Source organism: Lontra canadensis, unplaced genomic scaffold, assembly GCF_010015895.1.
Source record: "Lontra canadensis isolate GAN:19392208 unplaced genomic scaffold, GSC_riverotter_1.0 scaffold10, whole genome shotgun sequence".
In the NCBI taxonomy this organism is placed as follows: domain Eukaryota; kingdom Metazoa; phylum Chordata; class Mammalia; order Carnivora; family Mustelidae; genus Lontra; species Lontra canadensis.
This window is the reverse complement of record NW_022631004.1, coordinates 10,879,330-10,900,845: the sequence shown is the minus strand read 5'-3', so window position 1 is coordinate 10,900,845 and position 21,516 is coordinate 10,879,330. Positions and strand designations below refer to the sequence as shown.

At 41.2% G+C, this 21,516-nt stretch overlaps 2 protein-coding genes across 13 annotated transcripts in view; both read right to left on the bottom strand.

The window, feature by feature from the left end:
• The window catches only part of ZNF827 (zinc finger protein 827), a 168,708-nt gene that overhangs the window by 36,888 nt on the left and 110,304 nt on the right, over positions 1 to 21,516 (bottom strand). The window lies entirely within an intron of this gene.
• On the bottom strand, positions 5,427 to 6,079 carry LOC116866585 (rRNA-processing protein FCF1 homolog). The gene has a single exon (XM_032855593.1). It carries the CDS (start codon positions 6,077 to 6,079, stop codon positions 5,594 to 5,596), a length of 486 nt encoding a protein of 161 aa, XP_032711484.1. The 3' UTR covers positions 5,427 to 5,593.

The following is a 21,516-nucleotide window of genomic DNA, read 5'->3' as shown; positions in this document are numbered from 1 at the left end:
CTTCCCTTCACCCACTTTGCCCATCCCCTCTCTCCCTCTCCTCTAGCGACCAACTATTTGTTCTCTGTATTTATAGGTCTGATACTGCCTTTCGTGTGTTGGTTTATTCATTTGTTTTGTCAAAGCCCACATTTTGATGTTTTATTGGGGGTGAGGGTTACTACTCAAAATTAGATCAAAGCAACCCATATTTATTGAGATTTTAAAACCAAATTAAGTTAATAGATATGTGCTTAATAAGATAAGGCTCAAAAAATAAAGGCTCAAATCAGCCTATATGAAATCAGTCAAGTGAGGAACCCCACGATAATAACAATGTTTAGAGCTCTTAGTCTAAGGTGCTATGTTAAGGGCTGTTCTGAGTGATTTACATGTATTACTTCAGTTATCCATACTATAACCCTATGAGTTAGATATTATCATTATTAGCAATTTACAAAAGAAGCAAGTCCAGGCACAGGGAGTGGAGGAAAACTTGCTTAAAATCAACTCAGCGAGCAAGTGGCAGAGCTAAGATCTGAGCCCTGGTGGTTTATCTCCTGTCCTAATACCGCTTCTCATGTGATTTAGGATACCAAAATGAAAAACAGACCATGGTAGACGCCATCATAGACTCTGACCTCTATCCTCACCAAAGGCCATCTGAGATTATTAAGCAGTCTTTGGGTTCCTTGACCTTGAATTAACCTAAGACAAGATATTTAAGGCAGAGAGAGCTTGCTTTCCTCCAACACCCATGGGTTTCTTCTTTCTTTAATAAAGGCACCTCTGAGTTTTAGCTGGACATGGGACTCCATAACAAAACATTATCAGTCTCCCTACCTGGTAATTGTAGCCACGAAACCACGTTCTGGAAAAGAGGATGAGCACAAGAGATGGGCACAGCCCCCTGATCTCGCCCTTCAGAGGGGGTCATGCCCTTGACTTCCTTCTTGCTTCCTTGCTATTTAGGATGTAGATGGGGTAGTGGGCACTGGAGCTGTCGTACTGGACCATGAGATGGAAACTGTGCGTCAAGGACGGCAGAACAAGACAGAAGGAGCCTGAGCAGCCCGAAGCCGCCACAGGAACCCTCCACAGTTCATACTCTGGCTGCTGTATAAGAGAAAGAGAAACTTCCACTGATTTGAAGCCACTGTTATTCTGGCCTTTTTTTGTAGCCAAAACTTTCTCCGAAGGAACGCATGTAATTTCTTGTATCATTTAAAGGATGTTCAGGTAGCTTACGGGGTGTATGTAGGACTCTCACTCTATCAGGGGTGTTCTCTGTTTCCTGAGATTTTAATGATAATTCAGGAACCAGACTCTGTCGTGTTTAATGCTTGTTTTTCAGACCACTGTTCTACCGGAATAGTGTCAAAATTGGCCAACTGTTTACTATGAAACAAGCATAAGTGTTAATAGAGCTATTACATAACCAAACTGTCGCTTAGAAACTTGAAAAATATTCTAGAAATACATGTTTACACACAATTGAAGTGGTATCGTTTAATTCATCTAGCTGGTCTATGCGTTTTAGCTTTCAACATGCCCTTGGTATACATCTGCCAACACCTAAGGCAGAGTTTCTACCTCAGCACTATTGACATTTTGGACCAGCTAATTCTTTGTTGTTGAGTCTGTTCCATGCATTGTAGGATGTGTGGGAGCACTGCTGGCTTCTACCAGCCAGAGGCCAGTGGCATCTGTCCCTTTAGTCATGACAATGAAAAATATCACAGACCCTGCTAAATGTCCTCTAGGAGGCAAAATCACCCCCCTCCTCCCCACCACCCCAAGTTGAGAACCCTACATTTCATGTATACCTGGCGGCAGCTTTTGGGAAAGCAGAGTGGGTGACTATTTAAATTCTAGCAGGGATACAGACAGGTAGATTCTTAATATACTTTTCCAGGATAGTGGTGCCCTGGTGATTACCAGGGGCAAGGAGAATGAGTTGATTCTTATTTTTTAAATTAAGAAGTTCACCAATCTTTCAATAAGAAAATTCACAGGGTAGTAAAAAAGTCATAGGCATAATTCCAAGCACATTTAACTATTAGTCCAACTTCCTCTATCCACGGTTAAGATGAAAATAATTGACTGTGTGAAGTAAAAAAAAAAAAAAAATAACCCTCTGTGTATGAATAGAATTCTTTTATAGAAACTCTAATGATAGTAGAAAATCTGACCCTTCAGAATTGAGAGCACTGCTCTATTCAACCTCCAGTTCCTCTTAGCCTTTATATGTTGCCAGCACCGTATTTTTCAGACATTTAGATATTATATACGTGTAAAAAGTGAGAATGAGTTGCAGGTATTTTCAAACATGTAAGCTTTTTTAGCCCCACCAGTCAAGTTCTTCTACCCTGATACCTCTCACCATACTTAGTGTTGAATCTATTTCAGTGAATGGAACTGTTCTGTGTTCCATGGGATCTGCTCATTCAAAGCACAGAGTATCTTCAAAATCTCTCTTTTATTAGGAAGAGCTGGGGAAGAAGTGTTCTCTGAAATGGTATGTCAGGCCTGTCACCTGCCCTGAAAGGGAACTTGGGGGGTGAGGTGGGGGAAAAGCTGTCACCCTGCATTTCTTTTGGATCACTACACTCATCAGGAAGGTCCCCAGCACCTTTGGCACAATTACTGATTGTCAGGGTGTGGGAAGCCAATCAATTTGATGTTCATTTTCATCAACAAAGCAGAAGTAATGCCCCAAGGGTGGGATGAAAAGGACATTATGTTTTAATTGAGAGCATTCTCTCTTTGCTGATTTCTGGAGTGGGTGGAATCCAAGCCATATCTTCTTTTCTCTTCGAGTGTTACATATGCTTTTAAAAGCTTAGCTCATTGCTGCAATCCATCATTTCCACAACCCAAAACCTCCATTATTTCAATCTGAGCATTTTAGCCTTCACGGAGGTGTGGATGGCAGGAAGGGTGAGCTATTCAGAGCAAGACATTATTTCCAAAAATGGAAATTAAAGGCAACACACTTAACCCTTATCTAACACACTGAATAAGAATGAAGTCTGGGCATTATCATAGCTACCTATACCCAAGAAGGTGCAAAACCAAAGACCAGTTCAGGTATCAAGGATCCTAATAGTTCAATTAAAGGCAGAACTTTAAAAATTCCTTCTATCTTTTTCCTCCCACTTAAATTCACTTTGGCATTACGTTAAGATTTTGAAAAGCCATTCAGAGACATTTGTTCTTCAATGAAATTCACTCAAATGTAAAACATCATTACTTTCTCTTTCTTACCTAGATACAAAGTCAAGTATTACCAGAGCACGTTGGGAAAGGGTTTGATTTCTTTTGTTTTGTTTTTAGTACAGTAGGGCATAGCTTCAAAGGTCTGGTTCCAGAGTGATCCAATTATTTCAATGCAAATGGGAACTGGATCCAAAAGGTGCGGGGCACAAACCAGCCTGCTGAGTCAAAACCAAAGATGGTAGTTCTTGGATTTGCCAGAAGGGAACCCAAAGGTGGGAAAAGACTCCAGGTATCCCATCCATTAGCCCAGTGATGTCCAAATGTCCAGTTGTGACCCACTGGCAGATCATGAAATGAATTGAGGGGATGTCAACCAGCATAAAAAAAAAAAAAAAAAAGGTAATGGGGCGCCTGGGTGGCTCAGTGGGTTAAAGCCTCTGCCTTTGGCTCAGGTCATGATCCCGGGGTCCTGGGATCGAGCCCCACATCAGGCTCTCTGCTGGGCAGGGAGCCTGCTTCCCTTCCTCTCTCTCTGCCTACTTATGATCTCTCTGTCAAAAAAAAAAAAAAAAAAAAAAAAGATAAAATAAAATTCGATAGATTAGAAAATATCAGATATGGTACATGTGTGAAGATTATTTCATTCATCTGTATCAACAACCTCTCTGTATATTTTACATTGTAATTTAGTACACACAAACACATACTTACATATAAACATGACACTTACTCTGGGTTTTGGTCAAAAAAGCTTGAAAGATATACCAACTCAGTACATCATTCCACTTACTTTATTATGATAAAGTCTCTTAAGAGTCCAACTCTATTAAAACAAATACATAAAACAACAACTATCCTTTTCCTAGCGCAGATTTACGACTCTTTCTTCCAGGAATTTCTTTAATCCCACACACCTCAGCAACTAAAAAAAAAAGGGGGGGGGAGGGGCCCAAGCTTGTTACCACCTGCAAGAGGGTAAGAAAATCACTTCTTTGCTAGCAAACAGTGTATCAGAATCACTTCCTAGTTCCTCATTTGCACAAACCAAGAGTCATGTGGGAATCCAGCTGTTTGCAAAAGGATTTGGAAAGTGTTATGGATTTAATCTGGAAGGAGTTAATATCATCATCTCTAGAATGTCAACCACACAATCTGACCTGTGAGACATCTTCTCTGCCTTCCTTCTGAGCAGAGAGGTTTTTCCAATTGATCAAAATATTCCTTATGAATCAGTGTATATGACTCCCCATGACTCTAAGAATGTAATAGAGTCAGCAATATCATTAGCTTGAGCCAGTAATGATTTCCCAAAGGTCTAACTGCAGGTTTATCCCAGTTCCCCAATAAAACAAAAATGACTTCAATGCATTCAGTTTGCTAAGCACACAGGAACACCCTGGTTGGGTTATTTATGCATACCAAAAAAAAAAAAAATACACTTTCTCAAAATGGATGCAGTTTTCCTTAAATTAATTTCTTTTTGTTATACCTTATTCTAATACATAGTGTGATACCCTGAAGAGTGGCCACCTTTGCTAGGGAACAATTAGTTGACTTAAGAACTTCTTTTTTTTAACTATGCAATCTCTTAAGTGGAAACTGCTGTTTTAAATTGTAAAGCCCTTTTAGAGATTTTGACCAACATGCTTTCACATGCAACAAGGAAATGAACACACACCCACCCAAGTGAAAATAGGTATCGCTGGACCACTGATAAAGTTTTGTCTCTCCACATTCCCCCCTTACCCCAGCGAATACAGAAGCTTGCATCATCCCAGAGGAAACTGTAATTCACACTCCCTCTCTAGCTCAGTACTAAGTAGTCAGCCTCACAGCTTGCCAACAAGGAGTGGACTACAAATTTTATCACTGAAACGTATTATCTCACACCCTATCTCAGCAAACTGCTTCTGAATGGCTTGGCTGAGAAGCGGGATGGTTAAGAGGTCTATAAAAGATTTAAAAATGTAGCCGCTGAGAAATATATTTGTATAATATAAGTCTTGCAAAGCCTATGAGAATGTACATTTCCTCAGATTTTATGGATAACAAAATTTTTTTTTATATGAGCAATCATCTGATTTATAACAAAAATGCAACAATATTTAAAATGATACAAATTATCAATTTCAAAACAATACCAAAAAGTGAGTGTATTTAACCATACTCAGCTCATAACAGGAAAAGGGTAAGAAGAAGAATTCATGCTATAGCATGTTGCTAATATGAACTGGCAATAGAAAAAGTTGGTAAAGGAAGGCAGAGGAACTCTATCTTTTAAGAATTAGAACCGAGGGGCTCCGTAATCATCTGGCATCCACTCAATGTTGTACCTATGGTTAGAAATGTACATGATGGGAACTCCAGGAATCTTCCGGATCCTTCGTTTAAGGTCTCAGTCAACTGTGGCCACGATGTAACACTTGTGCTGAGTTACTCTCTGCACTAAGCAGTCATCTGCATAGGTTCCTTTGTGTGTGCATGGTAATCGTTCAAATCTTGGATCCTTGGCAATCCTTAGAGCCACTCTATACTTCTGCCCCAGTTTCTCAATTTCAGCCATTACACAGTCAGTTATACAAGGGATACACTTGGCATAAAGACAGTCCATCATTGATTGCACTAAGTCAAGTTTGGCTTTAATGGAAAAGTTGATAAAGTTGGTATCAACCAGGATGTGGTAAGGTGGGCCCAGTTGTGTGTTATATTGGAAGAATAAGCAGGAAGGATGTTGGGGGACTTCTCTTTCCTTGAGTGCACTGGGATCTTTCTTTTCTTTTTTTTTAGGTTTTAATCTATCCTTTTCTTTAAGTCTCTGATCTCGGAGACTAAGCATTCGCTTCATAGTCGCATACTTCCTTGCTTTCTTTTGCTTTCCCATGTTCACGTCATGCTCTTGTTTCTTCCGGAATCCAACAAAATATTTTTTTAAAGGGATTTCAACATCTAAGGATTACTGGTGATAAGTGGGATGGGGCATGTAGGCCCAAAGGTTGTCTTGAACCTGAATCCATCAGTAATGGTGGTGATCCTAACTTAGTAACTAGGTTTTGGATGATTTAGTACTGGATGGTCTTTCTCAGTATGGAAGGCAAAGGAATTCCTTATTCACTACTGTTTCCATGAATGGGGCAAAGGCAAACCCCGACTCCAAAAGATTCATAGTATGTGCTGGCAAATAAGTCTTTCTGATTATCAGTAACGCGTGTATGTAACAAATATTTAGGAATTCTGCTGTAAATAATGAATTTTATTGTCGTACACAATATAATTGGGTATAACATTTGTAAAATGCCATCATTAGTGGTTTTAGGATTGTAAATCACCTCTTCATTGCCGGAACTGGCAAAACACACATATACAATAGCCTCTAGGCACGCTTTGTAAGCATCTGTTAGAGTAATTTGCTGTTTTATTGGCGAATTCATAGTTCCCTGACATAGCTCTTTACAAATAATACTGGAGCAACTCTTGTGTGAGGCTAAAGTCACTTTTCTTACGAAGGCATTCTAAATGATGAGTTTGTCTTGTTGTTTTAAAACATTTCTGAGCTGAAATTCTGTAACTTCTGAGCCTTTGTATTGGGTTGAATTTTGTACACTTTTCCCATAAATGTTCAGTTAAGTATCTAGATAGACGTGTTTAAATAACCGAAAAAGAAAATCAAAATTTTAACTAAGCACAGTTAAAATATAATCTCTTTTAAAATAACTTAACAGGAAGAAAAATTAAATGAGACAAATAAAGGGATATGCACAGATCCCATCCACTATGAAAATAATACTCAGCAAATTAAATCAACTTTCTTTGCCTCTCTTATCTTTATGCAGGGGCCTCTCTGTTTCCATTAAGCCTTTTAGGGACTTTATTCAGGCTTTAAAGATTAAACAAGAAAGAGTCAGATTAACTTTTTAAAATGGAAGTGAGATTATGCCATTTCTCTGCTCCAAACATTCCACTGGTTTCTGGCATAGCTGCAGTAAAACCCCAAGGCCCCGTTCTTCACCACAAAGCCCTACAAGCTATTCTCCTTTATTTCCCTCCAGCCTCTCCGCTATTCTGGCCATTACTTCTTCAGCCAAACACCTCCGGCCTTGCAGTTACTCCTCCCTTTGCCCAGAACGCTCTACCCCACATGGTGTATGGTGGGGCAAGCCTGGCTCCAGATATCTACTCGATACCTTTTCTCTCTCTTGGCTTTCTCCACCACCTTACCTCAGTCACTCCCTACCCCCAGTCCCCACTTGCTTAGTTTGCCCATGATGTAATTAGATATTATATACAAATATATATAACATGTTTTTAGGATGTTATTATATATGTGTGTACATATCACATACAGTCTATATAATTAGCTGTTTATTGTCTGCCTCTCTCCCTCCAGTGTAAACTCTGTAAGGACAGAGACTTCATTTTGTTCACTGCTACCTGGTGTATAACAGCCGCTCAGTAAGTATTTGTGGGATGAATGAATGAATGTTCTTTTCATCCCAGTGGTAAATACACCTCATCACGGCTTCTCACACTGTTCATCAGATATTTAATGATGCTGAGATCCTTTTATTTTTATTTTTATTACTGTTATTTTATTTTTTTTAAAGTAGGCTCCATGCAGGGGACTGAACTCATGACCCTGAGATCAAGACCTGAGCCGAGATCAAGAGTCAGATGCTTAACTGACTGAGCCCTCGGATGCCCCCAACTCAGATCCTTTTATACTTAATCCTCATAACATCTCAGTGTCCCCCAACCCTGAAGGAGTAGAATGCAAACAATCGAAGGGGAGAGTCAGTGAACCTGTCTGCAGTCACTGAGAGCATCCCTGTAACTGACCTCTTCTATTAGGAAACTAAAAAGATGCAACAAAAATGTGGATGCTCGTTATTTTTTTTTTATAGAACTACAGAAAATATCCTCCAGAGCAGCTATCATTTTATTAATTATACCAGAATGAATAACATTCATAAGACCAGTAGTGCAATGCAATTGTACAGCGGATTGTTCCCGGAAACACTATTTCCATGACCAAGTTAAATAAGATGGTGTTCAGTGCTTCTCTAACAGGGGGTCCCTAAGGTAAATTTAATTCATCGATCTCCCTTGTAAGGTTCAAAATAAGGAACCACCCTGAAGCTTCAACCGTTCCCCAAGTGAGCTGAGTAAGGACCCAAACTGAAATATGTATTTAAATGAGTCTGGTCCTATTTGTATTTCCCACGAGGGTTTCACAGCTCTTTGTTAGTAACTTGCAGGATATTTAACAGAAAATTTTGGGAAATGACTCTGCCAACATTTGTTCATGGTAACACAAGATGTTTAGGAGCCCTGGACAGAGACCCATCTTGTGTGACCATAATAATTATTATTATGTAACTTAAAGCATGGTCAACCGTATCTCTGCTCCTTTACACCTTACTCCCTCTAATAAATTAGTTTTCTTTCTTTATGAAAGTGTTCCGTGGTCATGATAGAAAATGAGAAGAACAGAGACAAATGGGGGAAAAAAAAAGAAAGAAAGAAACACAACCACAGATCCATCACCACTCAAAGACAACTGCTATGAACATTTTGGTGAACTTTCATTTTTATTCCTTTTTCATGTCCAAATGCCTTTTAAAAAAAAAAAAACATTAATTACTATGAAAGGCATGTAATTCAAGGCAAGTCTTAGTATGACACCAGTGATGATATTTTTAAAATACCACATTTTCGAGTGATAAAAGTAACAGTTGGGAGATAGACCGGAGTGCTTTAAAAATTAACATTTTTCATAAAAATGAAAACCAATTTGGCCAAAAATAGTGTCAAAAATAACTTTCACATACCGAAAGCATGCCTACATGTTAAAAGCATTTGCAAAAGTACACATTTTTTTTTTTTTCCTGAGTAAAATTTTCCCCTGCTTTCCTTTTGGCAAGTACCTACACAGTACTTACAAAATTAGTGAGCAAGAAAATAATTGGTATGAGTCATTTTGTCTGAAAGACAAAATAGTTACCTAAAATCCATACAACCAATTAATTCTTGCTGCCCATACTCTAGCAAAGACTGACAGCCAGAGTTTGGACCTAACCTTTTTTTGTAACTAGTTTTCCCTTTGGGCTATCTGACTCCCTAATTACTCTGTTCCCCCAGCCTTTTTCTCATCTCTATAATACGGCTGATTTCCCAGATAACCTCACCAATGCCTTTCCCAGGACCCACCCATTCATGAATCTTTCAATCGAATGTCCCTGAGCCTAATTCCATTCAAGTTAAAAGAGAAGCAACTGATTGAGTGACTCATTCCTGGATACTTAAGGCAGGAACTAGATGATACAGATGGATGAGTCACTTTGACTGGGAAGCCTGGATGGGAAAAAGTACCCGAGGGTGCGTGTAACAAAGATGGGGAAATCGTGAAGGTAGTAGGTGCCAATGAACACAAGGCATGAAAACAGTATGCCTTAGTCTGAGGTACTTTGGTATCTTAAGATGGGGCTCTTCTTTCCAAACACCTCTTACAAGGTTTTTTTCCCTGACATTTTCATCCCGTGTAGCTGAAAATATTTCCATTCATGTTTGTTGCTTTTAGCTAAGTCTACCATTTTTTCTGGGCTCACATTTAAATTGTGGTTCTGTGGAAATTGATCTCCTTGTTCAAAGCTCCAGCCATAGCCTCATGACAGAAACTTCCAGAAAGATCTGGTGTCAAGCATTCAGCATCAGAATATACAAGGTAATTTCTCCTTTGTTCAAAATGAAGGGAACTTATTGGTGTTTTCTGATTATAAAAATTAATATATGCTTATTGTGAAATGGAGGTCCATAAAATACAAGTAAAAATCACTTGAAATCCCAAGTAAATGGAGACAGCAGTTAATATTTCTACATCTATCCTTCCTGATTTTTTTTCCTGTATGCACACATATTTATAAGCAATGAGATCAGACCATTCAAGGGGATTCATAACCTGCTTTATACTCCCATGAACTGTACGAAACAGTTACTTAACTGGCTTCCAGCTGGGGTTGCTCACTGAAGGAAGATGGCTAAGAATCACTGCTTTGTCTATATTTTTAGTAGTTCATTTAATTTACAGATTATTCATTAAGGCTTCTAATCATCATATGTATAAATGACAGAGTCTAAGAAAGAAAAGTGATTTGAACACACACTTTTTTTTTTTAATTTTGAGAAGCTATAAAGGTAATGCAAATTAATGGTAAGAAAAATAGAACAAAGGGTATAAACTGAAAAATAAAAAATAACTATTCCTTACTAACCCTCTCCTCCCAGTCCAAGTCCTTTTCACTCTTCCGTGGTAATAACTGTTAACAGTTTATCTGTTAAGAAATTATCTATGCACATGCAAGCGTATTATGTGCACATAAAGGCATCGCCTTTTTTTTTTTTAACACAAATGGGATCATGTTACATATGCTGTCTGTAGCCAGTTTTTTCTGTGTTTGTTTTGTAAATCTAACATTATCTCTTGGACATCTTTTTAAATAAAATCCTACAGATTTCCTTCATCCTTTTTTAATGGCTGTGGAGTTTTCCATGCAATGTCCCATGGCTCATTTCATCCACTCCCTACCTATGGACATTGAATTTGTTGTAAATCTCTATGCAGCAAAGCACATCTCTGTCCATATACCTTACGTTCTTGTCCATATACTTTAGTGTTCTTGTTCAAGTCTATTTGTAGATTAAATTCCTAGAATGGGACATCGGGTTCAAAGCTCACAAAATAACATGGAGCATTGTATTTCTCTGTAACTTAGAGAACTCATTTCTTATTCGCATGTTTAATAGAGTATTTAGTGGAAGTCTTGCAACAAGTAAGCCCCACAATGGCTCACAATAGAAAAAGGGGACAGAAAAGATTGAGATGAGATAGAATGCAGAAGCACAGAGAGCACAGGTAGCTGAGGGCAAGAACGGTTATGCATGTGAGTTCATTTCCAGCTCTAGTAGGGCCAATTCTGTTGTCTCTTGAGAGGCAAGGGGAGAGGTGTAAGATGAGGGAGCTGTGTAGCTTTAGAGCTGTAGAAAACAGCTTTTCTTTCACGCGTAAGAAGAGACTGAGGAAGTGTCAGAAGATTTGTGGAACATGTTTCCCAAACAAGAGGAAAAGTCATGTATAATTTTTTAATGATTTGAAAGGGGGGAAAAAAAGATGTTTTCATTTCCGGGGAGATTCAGGCTTGAATTCAAATCTCTCTCACACAAAGTTTCTCTTTAGTATTTTTTTTTTTCAAGATTTTATTCATTTATTTGAGAGAGAGAGAGTGTGTGTGTGCATGACTGGGGGACAGGGGAAGGAGAAGAAGGAGAAGGAGAAGACTCCCCACTGAGCAGAGAGCCCGACACGGGGCTCAATCCCAGGACTCTGGGATCATGACCTGAGCGGAAGTTGCCTAACCAACTGAGCCACCCAGGTGTCCCCTATTCTGTATGAGACACGCCTATGTGAAATTTTGCCTTATTTGGATCAAAATACAACAATGTCTTTTAATAAAATAATTTACATTAAGAGAATCTCGTTTGATAAAGCAGTTGGCTCATGGGGATGGGAAAAAGTCCTGTATGAAATAATTCCAAGCTTTTTAGTATGAGATTAATGACCTAGGGGATTTTGTGCCTGGGAAGTTTATTATTACATGTGAAAATCTGTGTAATAATAACAGTAATTCAGCTACCGGCCTTTCACATCAAACCATCGAAACTTCTCTTGTACTTCCATTTTCTACTCTTTGCCTTTGGAAGAGCTGCCCTAGAGTTTCTTTGGTGGTTGGCAGTTAGATCTATATCTAAGGTGAAAAAAAAAAAATGAACACAACATCCCAGCAATCTTTCTTTTGTCCAGCTAAACCATTTAATTCTAAAAAAGAGAGTTACATCATGGTGATGGGCTACTCCCATCAGATTGAGAGACCAGCTATATTTGGAAAGGGTTTTACTGCACATCTTATATTTATAAAGGGATCCATTTTTATCTGTAGTCAAAAACAGATCTGTGTTATAATCAAAGCCTTATCAGATCCCTCGTTAGAACGTTTAACACTAGTACTTGCAAACAACATGGTTTCCAATAATATGTTTTTGTCCCAAGATTTGATGAGCAACTCTATTAGGCACTAGCCTCTGGGAGATAGAATGATCAATAAGACTGTTTATGCCCACCAAAGGGCTTCCAGTTAATCAAGAAGGTGATGAATAAACAGAGAATTCTGAATATCAAAGGACCTCAAAGAAAGTGGGGGCTAACCCAGTTTTGGAGTGGCAGGGAACAATTTCCAAAGAAAACACAGACTGCTCAAAACAAAACAAAACAAAAACCAAACAACAACAACACCCCAAACCAATCAGGTAGTGTATAAGAGAGCGCAGGTGCAAAGTTTAGACTTTATCCGGAGGGCAATGGGAAGCCAGCAGGGCCAAGGGTGATATGATGAGATTGGCCTTTAGGAAGGCTATGACTGCAGGATGGAGAGAAGGGCCTGGTGGGGGTGACCTTGGACCTGGACAGACCTGCCAGGGGCTGTTGTTTATTCCAGGGGACCAACGATGGAGGCTTGAATGAAGTCACTGGCAGTTGGAACTGAAAGAAAAGAATGCATTTAGGAGAGAGCTGGGGAGGGGTTGGAGAATCAGCACGGGAGGAAAGGTAACTGAGCAGAAGTGGAGGGGGAGGAAGAGGGAATCATGAAAGACAGGCAGTGAATGTGTCACCCTCACTGGTCTTCAGTGGTCACCCGGCCTTTACTCCTTTATTTCCTGCCTTCCCACTGCCAGCACCTGTGTATTGGTCCCAAGGGCTTTCTCTGGCCACTGAAGCCCGCTTTGCCCACCCATGCAGGAGACCAGAGTTTTGGGGAATTGACTCTTGAGAGCAGGTTTAACGGATCGATGGCTGACCGCATAAACGTCCCAGCTCTCCGACCTCTCGGGTAGGAAAATCTGAGGTGTGCACCTCCACTGCCTCCCGGAACTCCCCAGTGAAATTCACCCCCAGCTGCTTGCAGCAAGTGACCTGTTTGATGACATTCCCTTTACTGGCTGCCTTCTTTTCCTTGCTCGCTTTCCTATTCGTCTCCCAGTGTTTCCTGTGTCACTTCCTAAAAAACTATATGCACTCAAATCTTTGTCTCAGGATCTGCATCTAAGGAAACCCAAACAAATCATGTCCAACCTTAAGGTTTGTGTCAGGTGGGGGACGATGATGATGCTATCCACTAAGACAGAAAACAGGAGAAGAGGAGAGGGAGGGGGGCTTTAATCAAATGATCTATCGATTAATTAATTAGTTTTGGAAGGGACAGGGGATGGTGGGGGAAATACTATGCTTAGTTTGGGACCTGCTGAATTGGAAGAGCTTGAGGGACTTCTGCATGGGTTATCTCCATAGAACGCCAGCAGATGGTATACAGGGAACCAAATATCATTAAGCGAATTCAAAGACTGCCCATACTTTTGTGCTTCTAGTTCCCTTTTCTTTTCTGGATGATACACTGAGAACAGAATTGATCAGTACACCGAAAAGGAAAGATGCTGCACGAGGGAGGGCAGCCAAAAAAATGAAGCCCCTGACTGTCCTTCCTATAACAACATCAAGAAAGGGCTGTGGCATGCTATGGGGCTCTTTCTTACCACGGGAAAAGCACTCATTTGGCCTACAGATGGGAATCCAGAATGAGTTTGTTTAAATGAAAATAGATGGTCTAGTTTGCAATGACTTTTCTTTTTTTTCTACCCTGGTTACCGGAGGGCAGTTGCTGCTCTGAAAGGGAATAAACACAAAGAAGAAATTGCATGAAATGAGAATATGTATTTTTGATAGCAAAGGAATGGAAGAACATATTGTATATACAGAAAAGGCCTTGTAGATTGAATTAGCCAGTCCCAAACTGAAGCCAGAGGTTACCACATTCCAATTTTCAAACAAATACTCTTCATCATCCCTTACCCGTACTTGAGAATTTGGCCTTTTATTCATTCTCAAGCCACCTCAATAGTCTTTGCGAAAGTGAAATCATGACCATAGCCTTGCTGAGGCCTTGTAAACGGTATGCAGAGAATTTTATGTGAGCATGTACACATTTGCTGTGCTCACAGGAGGACACCGGGCCGAGGCCAAAGAGGACCCAGCTTTTGGCTGTTACATTCCCCACAAAGAACAAACATGAAACTGTTAATGATTATCTTCAGTACCAAGCGATTCAACCCCTGTACCATCTGGGCAGAGATAAAGAGGCTTAGCCAAACAACCACAGTTGGGTTTCTTTGTCTCCCCCCTCCAGCCGCCTTCATGGCTCTTTATAGAGAGCTCAAGGGAGGCATCCCAACCGGACACAAGTTCCCCCTTGGCAAAGCTTACCACCCTTAAAAAAGGTGTGTCTGCACTTCAGCGTGTGAACCCCCCGGCTCTGGGTCTGCAGAGAACTCCAGTACTGACAGTTTTGAGCAGGGCTAACTTGGACACCAAGTTGACCGGGCCTGATACAAGCACTTTCTCTACAAGGAGTTTTGAACAGAGTCAACAGCTCTCTTCTGGAACTCGCCCGTGCTCTAAGACCGAAGTGGGCTGGCGAGGGACAGATGGGGCCAGCTGTGAGCACATCTTTTTGAGCCTCAAATAACATCATCTGGATCAGGAAGATCCAGCACAATGATAAACGTGCCCCCTCTGGCAAACAGCTGGACAGACTATAGCTCATCTACAGCAAGGACATCAAAGAAACGCTATCAGCAGTACAGAATAGCTTTCCAATCCGAAACACAACAGGAATCAGGTCTATCGGCCTCCATGTCACTGGGTGCGGGGCAGTAAGTTCGTGCTACAAATGGAAATGTTCCTGCAGACTAAAAGGTGGGTAATTGAAAGACTGCTGTCCTCGTAACACTGTCGTAGTCTCTGAAGTGGACGTGCACTGAGATTCATGCCTTGGAGGTGACTGCTTGGCATCTAGATCCCCCTATTTGTGAATAAGCCAATTAGCCCTAAGGAACGCAGAAACACTGTCATGGTACACGGCTTGGTGAATTTTCACAAAATTATATATGCATGCCATCGGCAGCCAGACAGAGAAGCAGATCTCTCTGTCTGCTTCCTAGAAACCCTTCTTAAGCCCCTTCCCACCCACTACCACCCCGGTGCTGAATTACTTATGGTGAATGTCCTTCCCCAACTCCTAGCGGGGGTGGTGGCATTTCAGGAGTACAGACTCTGTTTTCCCCCGGTTCCAGCATTCTAGTTTGGGCCCTACAAAAAAATAAAGGCCCCTGGGCGGAAGTTCCAAATGGCAGAGTTTCTGAATAAGAGGGGATATGGAAGAAGTCTGGGAAGCCTTCTATTTTCTTCCTACTGGAAACTGGGCTAGAATTACACCTGGATTCTCCTGATTCCCAGTCTAGAACTTTTTCTTCTGCACTGCTGACCAGATCCCCACTACCTTCAGCGTTCCATGTTTTATCTCATCAGAGGTTTTTAGAGTTTCCTGAAACGATGTCTATGGCTCAGACAATCTATTAAAAATTACTGAGGGGCACCTGGGTGGCTCAGTGGGTTAAAGCCTCTGCCTTCGGCTCAGGTCATGGTCCCCGGGGTCCTGGGATTGAGCCCCGAATCCGGCTTTCTGCTCTGCGGAGAACCTGCTTTCTCCTCTCTCTCTGCCTGCCTCTCTGCCTACTTGTGATCTCTGTCTGTCAAATAAGTAAATAAAATCTTTAAAAAAAATTACTGAAAATAAACACGAACTCTTTCTTTAATTGTCTTAACTGAAAGAAACATTTTAAGAGATGATGAGTATCTGATATCTAAGTATTAAAGGAAGAAAGAAAAGAAAGGAATGGAAGAGAAGAGGACAAAATTAGAATTACATGAATAAACAGTATATTCTTATCTTGTAACTTCTTTGAAATATCTTACTAAGAGGACTACTTTTTATTCCTGGCTAAAAGAGGGCAATCTGTCAGGGAGACTTCAAATGCCAAGTGTGGGTATATGGAAGCAAACACTGCAGGGACACGTTCCCTTGGCTCACTGCCAGTGACACCACACCTGACTTAGTGGGCGGTGATGACGGGGCAGAAAGAGAATGTATTGTGCCGTTCTGGGTTTGAATTCCAGTGCTGCCTGTCTCTCACCAATGGCATGCCTTTGTACAAGCTATTAACTCTCTCTGCAAAAGGTACAAACTTCCGGTGACAAGACAAGTCAACGGGGATGTAACTTATGGCCTGGTGACTATAGTTAACGATATGCTAATTTTTAAGTTGCTGTGAGAGTAGATCTTAAAAAGTTCTCATTGTGAAAAAAAAAAACTTGTAACTATGTATGGTGATGGGTATTACCTAAACTTAGTGTGGTAATCATTTTATAATATACATATACCAAATTGTATGTTATTGTTATGTTGTATACCTTTAATGGAATCTTACATGTAAATCACATCTTAATAAAACGGGGGAAAAATTATTAAATCTCTCTGAACCTCATTTGTAAAGGAAGCATAGTTCCCATATCTCAACGAGTTGTTTTCAGAATTAAATGGGATGACATAGGTCCTGTGCCCTAATAACTACATCTGACCATTCAAACAACATGGGGGGTGGTTAGGGGTGTCGACCCTATGCAGTTGAAAATCTGCATATAACTTCTGACTCCCCCAAAACTGAACTACTAATATCGCCCTGTGGACTTGTAGCCTCACCAATAATGTAAAGAGTCAATCAGCACATAGTTTGTATGTTGTATGTATTGTATTTTTTTTTTTTTGAGATTTTATTTTTTTATTTGACAGATAGAGATTGAGAGCACATGCAGGGAGAGCAGGCTGTAGGAGAGGGAAAAGCAGGATCCCCTCTGAGTAGGGAGCCCAGTGCGGGACTGGATCCCAGGACCCGAGGATCATGAACTAAGCCGAGAGCAGACGGTTAAGTGAGCCACCCAGGTGCCCCTGTATACTGTATTCTTACAATAGTCAGCTAGAGAAAAGAAAATGTTACTAAGAAAATCATAAGGAAGAGGAAATACATTTCAAGTACTATGCTGTATTTATCGGGAAAAAAAAAAAGCTGCATGTTAGTGGACCATATTAGCTTCCTTCCCCATACACAAGGAATCTGTGGAATCAAAAAGGAGCTTAAGCTACAACACTGTGGACACCAACAACACTCAATGTTCTATTGCTTATTTGTGACTTATTCTGAATTTAAAAAGAATGTGCTGTATTTGAAAAAGGATTAAAGAAAACACTTTGCTATAATTCAGGACAGCTCTGTCTGTCCGTCTGTCTCTCTGAGCTGGTAAGGGTTAAACATAAAGGAAGGTGACTGGCATACCTTCCTAGGGAGCAGTCTGAAAGAGGTCATCCCTATCCGCCTAGTAGCAGGGTTGGCTGACGGTCGGCTCCAGGGACGGGGGCGGGGTTGCGGGGGCCACTTAGTACCAGACATGCTTTATCTAGATCTCAACCAAGTATATGAGATGCGACCCCTTGTATCAGATTGATGGGCAGAACAGAGGGAGGAAAATAAATCGAGAATTGGCCTGGTGACAAGGCCAGCCACTCCAAACCAGTCTTTCTAACTTAACAGCAGATCCTGATGGACAGAGCAAGTTCTAGAAGGTTCTTGACCTTCCCCACGTTCTTTACATCTTATTTCCCTGTTCTAAACCACAATGACAACAAAAGGTGCCATTTTCTTTTTCGGGGTGCTGGCAAATAATGAGGGTGGGGGTGGGCACATGTGATTGTTGGTACGTTTTGCATTGTGATGCTCTAAGCTCCCTCTGAAATATCCAACAGAAGCATGCATGGCTCCAAACTCTGAGAGAGAATTCCACAGAGACCCACATTTCCCTTCACACCCGCTCTGCTTATGTTTTTGTTTTTTGGCTTAATACAGAGCAAACATACTGTGCCTCCAAAATCATAATAAAACAGAATGGAAGCTCCGCATTGTCTGAAAGGGGTACTGAGACAGAAGTTCTCCTCTCCAGAGCCTTTGCTTCCGGAAGGACGCCTGGCTAATGGCGAATGGCCGCAGGTCTCACGGTCCTACGTCCACTCCTCATCCAGAGCAGCCCGTGGCACCCGGAGAAACAGCTGACCCCACGCTCTTTCCTCTCTGAATGCCAATCTTCCACAAAGTGAGACCACTACAGATTAGACAAAGAACCTTAGATTATACACGGCCTGTAATTGCCATCATTTCATTTCTTCTGTAAAAGGAAAGGGAAAGCGCTTTCATTTCTTCAGTAAAATCACCATCAGCAACACCGCCACCCAGGGTATGCCCCGTCATCTATTCATGGCTTCCAGGATATCTGGTCCCCCCATCCCTCCAGCAGAAGGGGACAGCAGCTTTGAACTCATCATTTTATTAAGGATCCCTGGTATCACCTCTGTCCAAGACATTCACAGCAAGTAAAAATGTTAGATCTTGGCACGTGAACATTCTCTGGTTCTCAGGAAAGTCAGTCTAGAAATAGTGGCAGCAAGGAAGGCCAGGACACCGTGAAGCTCTGTGTTTATTCTGTTTCTCTGGGACGGTGGCAGCTGTGTGTCTCAGATACCATCTGCCAAAGGCAAATGCCTAGTTAACTGTGCTATTCTCGATTTCTTCACAGTCCACAGTCCTACCCACCTCTCCCCACTTTGCTATCTCCCATACTACTTGCTTCATTCTCCACAGGCCTGAGACACAATTGCAAAGTGCTGGAGGGACCCCTCTGGTCCGGAGCCGTGGGGCCCTCCATGGTGCCCTCATGGGGAGCACCTCCTCCGCCCCACGGTCCAACTCCACAGGTGTTTAGAAGAGAGTCTCATTCCCATTGACAAAGGGCCTATAAACACATACCAATATATACTGCTAATTAATGTTACGGGTCTTCAGCATTTGCAAGGGACTTCTTAGATTGGAACCAGGCATGTTAAACTTCATTAATTATGGTCTCTCCTCATTGGGAATTTGAGACAATTCCTTGGGCTTATATTTGTCTTTGCGTTAGCTCTTCAAAGAAGTTTGCTAAGTAAATAAAGAACAGAAATAATATTTTAACGATAATGTTTAAACTACGGGAGAGAAGATTCCTAAGGACACTCAGGCGTTTATTTACACACTAACAACATGTTATTTTCTGCCTAGTCACTACCTGTCTCCTTCCTGGCTTCCCTGCTGCTGCATAGGCACTATTCCTCCCTAACTGAATGTGCTTCTTGCAAAGCTAACCAGTCTCTCCAAGCAGTGAACTCCTACCCACCTCTTCCTTTTCTCTTTAACGCATGCCCTTGTGAATAACACCGCCTTAGTGTGAGAACATCCCCACTGGACTCTTCTTGCTGGCCACATCTCCACTGATTTAGCAGTCTGCTGCCCACTAAGTCTTCCAGAATTTTCTATAAGAATCCGTGACTCGTATACCTTCAAACCTTAAGATCTTCAACTGTAGCTTTAATTTCTTTATTTCCAGCATGGCATTTAGCAGAGTCCTAGAATAACCGTAGGTCCACAGTCTCTATCTGAGACCTCTGGGCTCTGATGTATTTGGGGATTCATTCTTTTCCTTATTGCAGAACTCTAATACGGTGCCCAAGACATATTTTACATAACACTCCAGTGGGCCTTCATAATCAAGCACGTTGATATTTCTGTAACAAAATGGATGCATTCCACCGTTGGCGGTACATATAGGCTATAAATAGTCTCCCATTAGGTTTTGCCACCAAGTCACTTATTTAAAAAATTGTGGTTGGAAGAGCTTTTTGGATTTCAGAGTTGTGGGTAAGGGCCTGGAGAGCTGCAGTAGGAATGCACTGGCTACTTAGTGCTATCCAGACTTGAAAGAGACGTTTTCTTGAAAAGTCTCCCTACTATGTTCTTTTGTTAATTCAGATTGCTCTTCTCCATAACTAGCCCAAATTATTGAGGCTTTTCCTTACAAAACATGTGTTCAGATTATGAAAGCTTTGTGATTACATGGTTGTCCTTGTCCTTTTTAATTGTTCTAATTTTGATTCCATTTCTAAAGCATTTTCACCTTGTTTGTTTTTTTTAAAAGTCCCTTTTCAGTTGTCAGTTTTAGCAAAATATGAATATAGTCATTTTGCTTATCCTCTGCCTGAAGGCTTTTTGAAGTATAGAGTGATTATCTCTCAGAAAAGTAGATTTACATTTCGAAAATCCCAGTTATGCTAACTTCCCACCCAAAATAAAAGTTAGCTTTTTAAGTGTGAGTTTATCTAATCTGTAATGCATCTGTCAAGCAAACCCCAGAAACCCCCTCTAGACACAATTAAACACACACTGATACCGCTCTTTGAGGTCGGCTTGTAACTTGACCAATAAACCCTTCTTAAAATATAGCCAAGCCAAACATTAAGGCAGCAACGAGGGCTTGCATATACATCACGGGATGCTGGCTGTATGGGTCACAGCACTCTGATGGCAGTTCCTAGCCAGATATGACGTTAGAAAATCACAATCCATCACCTTAACAGCAGGGTGATAATTTGGGGATCAGGAAGATGGCTATTCAAAATGACACTGTGGGAAGTAAACAGTAGTTCAAAGAGCCTCTGTTTGAGAATGAAGACATCAACTAAGCAAAATTTCTTTCCACCTCTAGAACCAGATATTATGTAATGTGTTTTTGTGTAAGCACGTTCTTTATGGTGTTTGAATAGAAAAGTCCTGCAAAGCTAAAAAGCACGTAGGTATCCGGACTCTCTGGGGATGAGAAGAAATGGATCTGTCATCACAAGACTAAAAGGTGACAAAGAGTTGCCTTTCCCCCCACTGTTTGTCACAAACCATTTCCAGTGACCTGTGATACCCCCAAGCCAATATTTCATAAGAGGCTACTTGGCTCTTTCCGAATTGCAAAATACTCAGATCTCCAGCCACCGGTGACACCAGGCTCCTTGGGTGTGTGGAGGACACTTGGACTTTATTCTCGCAGGAGTTCCTGGCCAATAGCCCTGCTGTGAGCTTCTCCTGAACTCGTAGCCTTGGTCTCCCACACTCTCCTGGACAAGTGAGTGGGTGGAGAGGCCACGGAGAGCTTCTTACATTCTCTCACGGCTAGAACTACAGTTACAACAGCAGGAAGCTTCCCAGCTGCTGCACCGGGGTTGGCGTGGGGGTGGGGGTGGGGAGACACTGGTGAGGAGTATGGGATACAGTGCGGTGGTTCTCTCTCATCTCATAATAACTCTGAGAACACATGCACAGCCCTGAGGGTTGGCCATGCTGCTGATAAGGGGACAGCAAACACATCTTGCCCTCTACCCTGGAAAGGAGAAATGAAAAAGGAAGAGCGGATAATAA